Source organism: Ochotona curzoniae, unplaced genomic scaffold (genome assembly GCF_017591425.1).
Source record: "Ochotona curzoniae isolate NIBS_2020 unplaced genomic scaffold, NIBS_Ocur_1.0 contig_1014, whole genome shotgun sequence".
Taxonomy (NCBI): Eukaryota; Metazoa; Chordata; class Mammalia; order Lagomorpha; family Ochotonidae; genus Ochotona; species Ochotona curzoniae.
The window spans coordinates 41,833,238-41,845,919 of NW_024464920.1; the positions used below are offsets into that span (position 1 = coordinate 41,833,238).

At 48.9% G+C, this 12,682-nt stretch overlaps 1 protein-coding gene across 1 annotated transcript in view; it reads right to left on the reverse strand.

Annotated features, from left to right (window-relative positions):
• NUAK1 (NUAK family kinase 1) overlaps positions 1–12,682 on the reverse strand; it is a 59,952-nt gene that overhangs the window by 12,454 nt on the left and 34,816 nt on the right. The window contains exons 3-4 of the mRNA XM_040990968.1: positions 4,573–4,724; positions 736–801 (exon numbers count right to left, since the gene is read on the reverse strand). Of these exons, the coding sequence (XP_040846902.1) occupies positions 736–801; positions 4,573–4,724 (218 nt within the window). The remainder of the gene's footprint in view (positions 1–735; positions 802–4,572; positions 4,725–12,682) is intronic.

Consider the following 12,682-nt stretch of genomic DNA (forward strand, 5'->3'; position numbering starts at 1 on the left):
CTCTAAAATACTCTGAATTGGTCGGGACGAGATTCTGCCAGCTCTGTCTTCAGACCAGAGATAGTCTCCCCAAGATACCATTAAATTTATCTTGACAATCAGACGCTGGACTCTATGCTTGACTGAATTCGAACTGTAATACTGCAACAAGGTGGAGGAATCCACCATGGAGGGGTTGGGGGAATCCCAGAGTCTATGAAACTGTGTCACATAATGCAATGTAATTAATAATAAATAAAATAAAATACTCTGGAACCCAGGTATAAAATCAAGCATGGAACTTTGAACTTGGGCTGGTGGGTCAGAGACCCTCAACTCCACAGCTTACTAAGGTATTTAACTGTTCTTTGCCTCCATTTTCTTTCTGTGAAATAAAGCAAATGGCAGTATCAAACTCCCAGGCTGAGTGTGAAGATAGAATTTAGTGACAGTGGACAAGTGTGAGGCGAAACACAGGAAATGGACCGCGTGTGGGAAATATTCTTGTGGGGACGCTTAGACTGGGAGCCTCCCGAGGGCAGCGGCTGCAGCCCAGACTCCTTAACACACTGGAAAATATCTGATATGCAGCAGGGTGCTAATAAATGCTTATGGAACTTCATCATCTGAGCTGAGCTGACAGCCAGAGCAAGAGGGAGGCCCCATGTCGGCGGCCAGGCCTGAGCGGGTCAGTCCCTGTCTGGCTGTGAAGCCCGCCCCCTCCTCGTGTCTCCAGCCTCGAGGCCAGAGCTTTACCTTAATATTGCAGTTGTCGTCCAACAGGATATTTTCCAGCTTCAAGTCCCGGTGGACCACGCCATTCTGAAACGAGAAGACAAAGAGGAAGCTGACTGGGGTGGCTGGAGTGAGAGCATGGGAAAGAGGAAGGAGGAGGCCAGGTAAAGAAGGGGTGAGAGAGTCAGCCTGGTGGTCTACAGCCCCATCCTTGAGGACCGCCCTAGTTCACTATCATGACCCATCCCCCAACACACACACCCCACTTTCCCTCCCCCTGCGGCCAGCGACCCAGCCGGGACAGAAGAGCATTAGTCACTTGCTGTGTGGTTAAGGGAAAAATGACTGGAATCCATTCTCCCCCAGAGCCCATAAAACAGCTGGGGGATCTGTGTTGGAACGCAGTTCTACTGTGTGAAAGCAACCTAATCCTCCTGCGGCAGTGGCGGCAGAGGCAGCAGCGGTTCACAGCATCTGTCTGGGATGCGATTCCCAGAGAAAGCAGAGCTGCACCTTCCTGCTACTGACACGTGCTGTCAGCCTCCCGGCCCGGCTGTCTATGAGTCTGCCTGCCTGCCCACATCCCCCCGGCCAGAAAGTGACCTTATTCCAATCCAGGAAACTGCAACTGACCTGCATCTGGCCCGGGGCCAGCAGGGTATTTCTGAAGTGACCTGAAGGCAGGACTCCAAAATCCCCCCTCTCTGGCTCAGAGTCCTCCACCCAGAGCCCGAGCTGGGTGAAAGGCGAATGGGGGGGGGGCGGGAGGCCAGTGAGAGATGGTGGCCCCTGGCCTCACCAAAGCAGGTGGGTACCACACTGTGTGATTTTTCAATTCAGGCAACTGTGGGTATAGCTGGACACTGGACTTTGGGAACAAGCAGGCAGCCAAGCCGAAAGGTGCACAGGCAAGTCATCAGCCCAACACACACAGCACAACAGCCAGCCTCCTATTTGCACCGAGACCTAATCATCTTGCAGGCCCAATGGGCACGAGAAGGGCAGTAGGACTGCAAAGCCGGCCATCTGGGAGTGGGCAGGTGAACAGGAGTGCGCTCCGACATCCTTCAGCACAGAGGGCAATGGCTGTGGAAGTTACGCTTTTGAACAAACCAACTGGCTAGGAATTTCATGTCTTTCATTCAAGATTCCTTTCATTCCACGTCTATGTGTTTACAACTGGGTCTGTATTGTTTATTTTCTTTTCCATCTGACAGTTCCTAGTATCTCCCAAAGCACTGGCTGGAGGGAAAGTGAGAGAGAAGGAGAGAGAGACAGAGGAAAAGAAGTCTTTCTGCTATGCTTTTCTAATGCAAGCCTCTGGGGAACTGTTCTGAATTCAGAAATGCACAAAACTTAGTCTTGATCAAACACAAGGAATACAAGCACCTGACTTAATCCAGTTTTGTCTTAGGAGAAGCTTGGTCCATCTTGTTACATTCTTGCTTCTTTTATGATTTGTTTTTATTTGAAAGGCAGTCCAAAGAGAAGAGACAGAGATCTTCCATTCGCTGGTTCACTCCTCAAATGGCCACAACAGCTAGAGCTGAGCCAAACTGAAACCAGGAGCCAGGAGACTCTTCAAGGTATGTCACATGGGTAAAAGCACCCAAGGACTTAAGCTGTCCTCCACTGCTTTCCCAGACCATAAGCAGAGAGTTTAATTGGAAATGGAGCAGCTGGGACATGAACCATTGCCTTTATGAAATGCTGATGCAGCAGGCAGAAGCTTAGGCTATTATACCACAGTGCTAGACACAAGACTGACTCACTTTAAAGACAAAGCGACAGAGAGAGAGAGAAGACGAGACAGATCTCCCATCACTGATTCATTCCCCAAATGGCCTCAAACAGCAAGGGCTGCAACCAGGTTCACACCAGGAGTTACAACTCCATCTGGGTGACCCACATGACTGGCAGGAGCCCAAACACTTGGGTCATCCTCCTCTGCCAACTTCCCAAGAGCATCAACAGGCAGGTGGATGGGAGGGGGAGCAGCCAGGACTGGAACTGGCAAGCGGTAACTTGACCTGTTGTGCCACAGTGTCAGCCCTAGACTGCTGATTTTATAATGAAATGGAATAGGTCTAAAACAGCACCCTTCATGCAGAATGCAAGTGTTCGGGTGCTCCCAATAATGAAAATACATTCTGCAGTGCTTGCAGGTGGTACCTGGTGACTGAGTACAGAAGACTGCATTGCCTGGATCAGGAATGCCTCTTGAGTCAGCTAAGAGTAGTCAACTAAAGTTCACAGGGGTTCAGGCTGTGGGGTCGGGGACCCAGGCACAAGGATCTTTTCCTGACCGCCAGAGCCACTCTGAAATGTACAGAACAGAACAGCTCCCAAGCACAAAGGCCTCACAGTGCCTCAATGTGGATGAAGGAACTGACACTATTGAAGATGGCATGTTGGGTTTGAGTCATATGGTCCTAAAGTAAACAACCTCCGTAGGGATGACAGTTCTGGGTACAAGGCTGACTACAACATACATCGATCATGGCTAAAAGGAACACAGCTCTGGAGAGCCATACTGCAGACACCTGGGATGGGTACATTACTGTTGAGATAGGAGCCCATCCCAGCAGGTAGGATGCAATCAAGGAAATGAGCAGGTAGGTGAGGAAGGGTACCCCGCTCACAGCAAAGTCCCAGACCTTCCGCCTGGCGAGCCCACTTCTGCAGCCTCCCTTACAAACAAGGCTCAGAGGAGAGGAAGGTACTCATGCATAAAGATGCTGACCAAGAACAGCCTAACGAGGCCACAGCCAGCAACTGGAGGCAGGTGTCAGAGGGGAGGGTAGAAGGGAGTCTAGATTAAAATATCAAACTGAAAAGGTAAGACACAAACTGGGTGCACCGAGGGCTCTAACTAGACCCTGGAATCGATATAGGTCAATGGTGGGAAAACCAGTGACTTCCCAACACCACCTGAGATGCTGTTGATGGTGAGATAGGAATGTTGGTGTCTTGGTTTTGCCAAACACATCACAGTTGTGTACAATGTTGCTATGAGGGGAACGGAGGAAGGTATATGTGGCAACTCTCTACCTTTGAAACTCTTCTGTACATGTGAAACCATTCAACACAAAAGTGTAAATTGAGGGGCCAGTGCATTGGCACAATAGGTTAATCTTCCACCTGTAGCATTAATATCCCAGATGGGTACCAGTTCATGTCCCGGTTGTTCCACTTCTCATCCAACTTTCTGCTTGTGGCCTGGGAAGGCAATAGAGAATGGCTCAGGTCCTTAGGCCCCTGCACCCACATGGAAGACCCAAAATCAGTTCCTGGCTCCTGGCTTTGGATCAGCTCAGCTCCATCCATTGAGGCCATCTGGCAAGTGAACCAGCAGATGGAGGACTTTGCTGTATCTCTCCTATTCTGTAAAAATCTGCCTTTCACAAAATAGTAATAATAATAATAGAAATTTAAATTGAAAAATAAAATTAATTAGGACAGAATTGTGGAATAATAAGCTAAGCCTCTGCCTGCTGCACCAGCATCCCATATTGGTGCCAGTTTGTATCCCGGCTACTCCACTTTCCATCCAGCTCCCTGCTTATGGTCTGGGAAAGCAGCACAGAATAGCCTAAGTCCTTGAGACCCTGAACACATGTGGCAGACCCAGAAGTTCCTGGCTCCTGGCTTCCACTCAGCTTAGCTCTGGTCACTGCAGCCATTTAGGGAATAAGCCAGTGATTCAAAGATTTTGTGCATGTGTATGTGTTGTATGTTTGTCTTCTCTACAACTCTGTCTTTCAAATAAAACTAAAACAGGTTCTAGAAGGAGAAGAAAGAGTCATGCAGGACTAGAAAAGCCATGAAGGGCAGAGCTGCCAGCCAGGTGCAGGGTACCTTGTGACAGTAGTGCACGGCGGAGACGATCTGCCGGAAGAAGTGCCTGGTCTCCCGGTCGCTGAGGCGCCGCCGCTCGCTGATGTAATCGTACAGCTCTCCTTTGCTGGCATACTCCATGATGATCACAATCTTGTCTTTGTTCTCGAACACTGTGGAGGGAGCAGCCATCAACAAATGCTCAGTCTGTGCAATAAAGCTCACTAAGGACTAGATAGGGAGTGACAGGTGGAGATGTCACGGAGGGAAGAGCAAGCATACCCACTGGCAGGGACACAGGAGGGCCTATTCGATGCCAAGAGTGCTAAGACAGGTTCCCCCAGCTCTTGTTTCCGAACATACCTTTGTATTGTTAAAGGACCCCTGCCCTGTTCCCTCCACCAAGCTCCCTCCACCAGACTAGCTCTCCCGCAGACCACTTCATGGATAATAACAGACACAAGCACCACTTAGCAACCATTCGCCATGGATCAGGTCCTTGAACTTCAAAGGTCTACCCTGCCCCGAGATGGAGATACAATCTGGGCATCTCTTTGTTCCAAACTTTGCAGACTTTCCAGCTCATTCAAAGAAAACCCGATGGTTCCTAAGGTGGCCCAGCAATCCCTACACTATCCCAGGGATCTCCTCAGCCTGGTGACACATCCACTCTGTGTTTTCACGCATTCTGTCTCTCCGACTCAAATGTAAACGAGAGTGGGTCTAGTTCACTCTCAGATAAATCCCAGCACCTGGCAGAAACTCAGTGAAACCAGTGAACTCCAACTTCCTGAATGCTTTCTGAATAAAACAGCTAATGATGACTTGTACTCAGCATGCACAAGTGTACGCAGAAGCTTCTGAGGACCTGACAGACACTGACTCACTGAAATCCCACCACAATGATCAGGTACATTTCTGTCATTTTCACATTTGGAAAACGAGAAACCACAGGTGCTGGTGGTTAAGAACCCTGAACAACCTCAATCAGGTTGCTTCCCTCTGAAGATGCACCCAGTGTGGGCCAGGTCACAGCGGGGGAGAGGGAGCTTGCTAGGGTCCCCCGCCGGGCTCCTCCAACGGGGACCTTTGCTCTTCACTCAGCCTCCCCAGCACCCCAGGAGTGCTTCTCCTCCCCAAGCTCTGACAGCCAAGTTCTAAGTCAGGTGCAAGACAGTCATCCAGCAGCCAACCACGAGGAAGGGAAGCCACAGAGATAAAGCTCTAGGTCCTTGGCACCACCCTACCCCAAATCTCCCCTCTGCTACCTGTTTCATCCTCTGGGACTCCACCTACGATGTCTCTGCAGCAAAGACAAAATCAGTAACAACCCTTTTGAAATCTCTCCCTTCTGAGAGTCTACAGGTTTGGAAACCTCCCTGAAGGGCCCCCACCTGCCTCCCTCCATTCCATCAGTCTCTCTTCTCAGCAGACCTCCCATGCTCCCTGCCGCAGAGCTGTGGTTGCTTCGCAGCATCTCACACACGACCACATCACTCTTCCCGTCCAGGCTCCTCCGACTGCTGTAAGCATCACCTGCCACTATCAGCCAAAGCTGCCCCGACTCATCAGTCAAGACTGAACCCAGAAGGGGTTTCCACACCATCTCCCTCCACCTCTTAGGGCACTTTCACACTGTGGGCATTTATTTGCTAGTTCATTTCTCCACCTCCTCGACCTGGAAGCAGAGAACTTAAAAAACAAGAGCAACAAAAATTCACCATGTCATTCTGGAATCCGCTTCTCCTGGAGCAGCCTCTTCCTGCCTCTAACTTGTCCTCTCTGAGCTCGGTTTAGTCAAGTATAAAGTGTATATCCTATGAGTTCAGTTCTCTTCAGAAGCAAGGTGTTAAATGCTTAATGGGAGACAAGCATTTCATAATCATTATTGCTGCTGGTATTGATATTATTGGTCAACCCCTCTCCCCGTCCCCGCCCCAGAGCCTAGCACCAAACCACACACATTCATTCAACAACTGAGTTGAACTTGAGCCTGCCCTGGGCCTGGGGCCCTATCCTCCCACGCCTTGTTACTGGCTGCTAGAAGCCCAGGCCCCTCCAGTTCCTTTTTGGCTCCTTCAAGTCCAGCCAAACCTTTCTGATAAAATGCAGGGCGGGGAGAGAGCTGGTAGGAAGCATGAGGAGGAGGAGGAGGAAGAGGATAGAACAGCCAGATAAACTTGGCTGCTCCGGCGTCTACTGGCCTTGGTGTGCCCTGCGGCTGGGGCTCCCGCCAGGACTGCAGCCTGCGATGCACTTTTCATTAACAATCAGCTTTGAGAATTGGCAGAGCTGCATCAAGATGCATGGCTCACACTCCCAGAGAGTGATGGAGTGACCTGCAAGGCTTTCTAATTTTAAAGTAGGGAGGAGGCAGAACGAGGGCAAGTACTTGCACAGGGAAGTCAACAAGGCCTACACTACAGAGGACTTCTGAGAGGCCACCAGAAGGCATGCATCCCGTGCCTCCAGCGGTCAGAAGGCTGCTCTGGTGCCCACGTTCTTCTCTTTGTAACACACTGGTCTGGTACCACGGAGACATAAATGCACTTCAGCTCAATAACAGCTCAATAGGACAAATAGTTCCCCAAGCTCCTCAGTAGGTCCGACCGGCCCTCACTCTGGTCCCCTTGCTGACTGCTGTGGGAAGGTACTGAGGAGTCGCCCCACCCCCACACACTCCCTGCAAGATATCCTGGAGAAAGGCAGGGTTCCATGAGCGGACATAGGAAATCATGCTGGGGAAATGAGAGACCGTGGACAACGTAGATTCCGCAGTGTCCTGCTGGCTTCCTGGGCCACCTCGGTATTCCTACTGCTACCCAGAATGCCATGGGAAACACTGGATTAAATGATATGAGAGCTGAGTGATAAAAACAGCCTCTTATTTTCATGGGCAGGGCTGGTCAGCAGGGCAGCCGGATCAGAGAACTACCCCAAGGGGGCCAGGTCTGGCTCTGGGTCACCATCCCCCACTCTGTAAGCCGGCCCTCAGCTACTGTATTCCTCTTCAGCTTACGCAAATCATACAATGCCACTGTGTGCTAGAGGCAGCTACAGGGGACCGGTGAGCTGGTCGTGGGTTTAGTGCTGTCAGCATGGGGCTTGGCCCATGCTGAATGAACAGAAGTTCCTCTCCTAACGGTCGCATCTGCCTCTTGGGCAGCTCTGGCCCAACAGAACCCTGCCTTGCTCTTCTCCCCGCCAGCACGGCTCTTTCAAACATCTTGTAGCTGCTGCAGACTCACAGGAAGGGACTTTAGACACCGTCTATTATTTTTCCAGAATAGCCCAGGATTTATAACGTACAAGAGCAAGGCCTTGGGAATTTGTCCTAAAAAATGACCGGTTTCCGCACCCTTGACCTCCCCGCTCCCTACCGGCTCCTTGCCATGGTTAAGGTCACTATCAGAGAGGTGATAGGAATGCTCCTGGCCTTTCTTCTAGCAAAACGGGTTGCTTCCCCCTGGGCATTTTTACAACCCGTTATTTATAAACCCAGAAATCTTGTCTGTGTTTATATTATTAGTCACCAAGCAAAAGCTTATTTTCCACCAGTTGGGAAGGGTTTCCTTTCTGAAAAATGAAAGCCTGGCTCTCTTGGCCAGACAGTTTTACCCAGAAGCCCAGTGGCTCCAGAATGGGAAGAAAAACTCTGGACTTTGACATGCCAGGCCTACCAGGAAAACGCAAGTCCTAAACAGAAACTGGGCTCAGGCGCAGCCAGCTCACAGCAGCGGAGTCAGGTCCAGCGCGTGCACAGCCTGGCTTCTAGAATAGTAGCCAAGTTTTATGAAACACCTACTATAGGACAGCTGTGGGGATGGACAGAAGACTTGACCAGGTTTAAAAAGAGGAAGAAAGCCAGGCAAGATAGAAGGGGTGGCATGTGGAAGGTGCCTGGGACAGGAACAGGAGCACTTCTAGCAGCTGGCAGGTGCCTGGGAAGAAGGGAAGAGCAGAAAGAGGCCTCTGAAAAAACGCCAAGGCTTGAATGTCCACCCAGAGCATTGAGCAATTGCAGGGCAGTCAGCCAGGCAGTCAGACTCTGTGGAGAACAACCCCAGAGCTGGGAATGGACACCTAGGATCTGGCTCTGTGAGACCAGGGCTTACTTCTTTCTAGAGATGGAGCTCTCCACTCCTCCTACAGAATGAACCACTATGGTTCGGCTGTTGTATGCCACGAATGAAAACACTCAGTCTTGACCACAATCCTAAGAAATAAGCATGAGTTCAATATTCCAGATCAAAAATGTTTCAGATACGGGGCTCTGAAAACTACAAAGACAGTTCAAAGAGTTTACAGGACAATAGGACTCTGGAGCAGGTGTGGCATCACAGGGGGCTAAGATGCCACTTGGGGCATCCCATATCGGGGCAGTCAGGTGTGAGTCTGATACAGCCCTGCTAATACTGTGCATCCTGGTTCAAGTGGCTGGCTCCCTGCCACTCACATGGAACACCTGGATGGAGTTCAATTTCCAAACTTCCCTGGATGTGGCAGATTTTTGGGGATGAAACAGGAGATCAAACATCTCTCTCTGCTTTCCAAGAAAATTAAAATAAATATTTCTTTTTTGCTAAGTTTATTTTGTTGCCAAAAATCTTTGAAATCCATGCATCATTATTTCACAATATCTATTTTCCACAAACTTTTTGAAGTACCCTTAGATTGGCATATACATAGTGATGGACCTTGGGGATGGGACCGAAGCATAAACACAAAATTCACTTACATTTCACATAAAATTATAAACTTGTCCTGATGGTGATGCTAAACAATATTTTTCATAATTTGGTGGATGAAACAAAATTTTGTGGTATGCAAGTTTCTGTTGTAGTATTGCTCGAAAAGTTTGGGGTTTTGGAGTATTTCAAATTTTGAGATCAAGAATGATCAGACCTGTATCAATGGTATTTCCACTTTATCAACAAAGAGCCAGCACTCAAATCCAGAAAATGCTGCTTGAACCCTGTAACCACCCTCCTTGCTCCCTCATCCTGCTACAACAACCCAAGGACATAAATGAAGAAGTCAAGTTCATGAGCATATGAATATAAGCCAAGATCACAGATCAGTTTTTGCTGAGTTGAAAAAATAAATAAAAACACTGGAATCAGGTGGAATATATTTTCTTGTTTCTGGCTTCATCAGCCCAGGTAGAACACGATACTCTGCCAGGTCCGAGTGTGTTCTGCATCAGCGCCTCAGACTTCTTCAGCATGTGACTATAGCACAGCTTACTCATCCACTCTACTGCTAAGGGATGTTCTCATCAGAAGGTCAGCAATAACACTGCCTGTGCACATCCATGGGCACGGCACTGGGTAGACACTCAGAGAAGACCAAATCCCAAATTCATGCAGCTGAAAGCCTGGGTGCTTACCACAACTCTCCACCACCCTCTTTCACCATCATTTACTCTCCTTGTATTTTACTTACTGAAAATTCTCCTTCCTTAAACAAAGCAAACCTCACTGCCTTTTCTTCTATATATTTTTTTTAACTGAAGATTTGTTTTAATTAGTTAGGTGAAGGACAGAGTGACACAGAGACAGAGAGAGAGAGAAACAGCAAGACACAGAGAGGAAGGCAGAGAGAGAATTTTTTATCCACTGGTTCACTCTCCAAATGTCCAAATGGCAATAATGCCAGGGCTGGGCCAGTTCACAGCCAGGAGACCAGAACACTGGGTCTCCCATATGGGCGGCAGAGGCCCATGCTCTGGGGCCAGCTTGCACTACCTTCCCAGGTGCAATCAACACGGAGCTGGATCAGAAACAGAGGAGCCAGGATTCAAATGTTGACATTAGAAGCTGCAGCTTAACCCACTGGGCTACAACACCAATGCCCCTGCCTCTCCTGAAAATGTATTTTGATCTCTGCAGTGTTCATCTGAACACTTTGCTGCATGTGAAAGTGGATTAAAATGCAATAGAAGGTCTGGTCTTTGTTCTCAAGGAACTACTAGGGTCAGCCAGTGGATATACATCAACCAATTCAAGAGCCAACCTATGTCCACTGACACTGTAAGTGCCCGGGGGCTTGGGAGGAAGACCCACGAGGTAAGCCTGAATGGAGCTGAAAAGCCTCCTGCAGAAAGCAGGCAGATCTGAACCAACCCCGAGTGAGCTGGCTGGGCTCTGAAGAGCTGATTTGGCCATCACTGCCGCATCTCCTAATACTCAAAGTCTCTCTCTCCTGTCCTACACAAGTGCCTTCCTGCCTCCCAGACACCAACTTGAATTGTTTTTCCTTGTTTTCTGTTTATTTTTCATTTCAAGGAAGAGTAGGAAAAATGGTTTCCATGGCAACAGCTGCTTCTCCAACATTCATCCTGAATTTCATCAGATGTTCAGTTTGATGACCTGATTCTGCCTTCTGACTGCCTGCCTTTCATGACCATACTTATCCAACTCTAACAGCTCCCTACTGGCGCCCTTGAGGTTAATAACACAACTTGTCTAAATGCCTGTTATAAAATCAGTGCTCTGACCTGGGAGCAATGCTGAACTGATGAGTGAGGAGATCTTGGGGTTTTAACCACACCCTGGCCATCATGGAGCCAAACCCATTAGACTAAAAGAGGAAAGTGAGTTGGGAGGCAAAGGGAAGGGGGTTGAGGGATCGGTTCTGCAGGATACTCCAGGCAAAGAGAAGTTTCTAGAACAGGGAAGATAGCCTTCCATGGAAATGGCAGTCTCTCTCTGGCTATGTGTAACCTCCAAGGAGAACTAGTTTGCTGGTTTTAAACAAAAAGGCCAGAATATTCTTTATGTCTTGGCCTTCCATCAACTCCATCTCCTCCACTGGTTCCAGGATGTCATTGCTATGGTGCTGTCTGCCCAGGCAGAGTTGTTTTCATGTACAAGGGACTTATTTCTTATTCAGAAACGGAAGTGTTTTCCCTTGGAGAGAATCGCCTGCAACTCATGTACAATACAAGATTCAGTCTTCGCAAGTTTCCTCCCCGAGAACTAACCTTCGGATCCTGCATGGGCCCATGGATTCACCAAGCTTCCCTCTGATCCCTTTGAGTCTGAAAGCTCAGGGCAGTGGAGTGAGGAAAAAAAATGAGCCTGGCAGCTCCCATGTTGCCAAGGGCTTGGTCAGAGGTGAGTCAGTGACGTTTCCTGGCCTGGACAAGGGAAGGCTTTGCTTTTTTAAAAAATCATGCATTGTCTTTCTTTATCCCAAACATTTCTAGAAGTTGACTGGCATGCCAAGGGGAGCCACAGCCAACCAGGCCACCCACTGAGGACAAGGAGAGTAGGCAGAAAGAACTGCTAAGAAAGAGTATACGCTGGGGTAGGGGAGTTTGAGGGGAAACGATGGTTCAGTTGACTAATCCTTTATCTGCATGTACTGGCATCCCATGTGGCCACTGGTTCATGTCCTGGTTGCTCCACTTCCCATCCGGCTCCATGCTTATGACTGGGTAAAGCAGTGGAGAATGGCCCAAAGTATTAGGACCCTGCACCTGCATGAGAGACTTGGAAGAAGCTTCCAGCTAGAATCAGCTCAGTTCAGGTTGTTGTGGCCATTTAGGCAGTGAGCCAGCAGGTGGAAGATCTTTCTGTCTCTCCTCCTCTCTGTAACTCTGCCTTTCTAATAAAAATAAATAAATCTTTAACAAAAAAAAAAAAAAAGGTAGGGAAGGAAGGAAGGAATTGAGAGGGATGGAGGGAGGCAGAGTGAGCAGATGCTACCTGCACAAAGTTCTGCCAAGACCCACCTGTTTGTCCCTGCTGAGATGCCTAGTGCCATTTGGGGATACAATATCAAATCTCAGGGAGGAGGGAAACTGGGCCAAGGTAGAGAAGAGGGTTGGGTGGGAAAGGGACTGGAGAACACCCAGATGCACTCTACCTTCCTTCCACAACCATCCCTGGTGGGAAAGGGCCACTTCACAGAAACCAGGTAGCGCTATCAGGTGGATGGGACTCCATCATCCATCATCTTAATACTTAATCAACTAACCACTCTAACCAACATGAATATTCATCTATACTAGTAACTAAATAATCATATGTAGCACATATATTCCATAATCGTGCATAGATCAGCACACCCAGACTGACTTTACACCCACCACAACATGACTATCCCTTCCCCCAGGGGTCCCTTA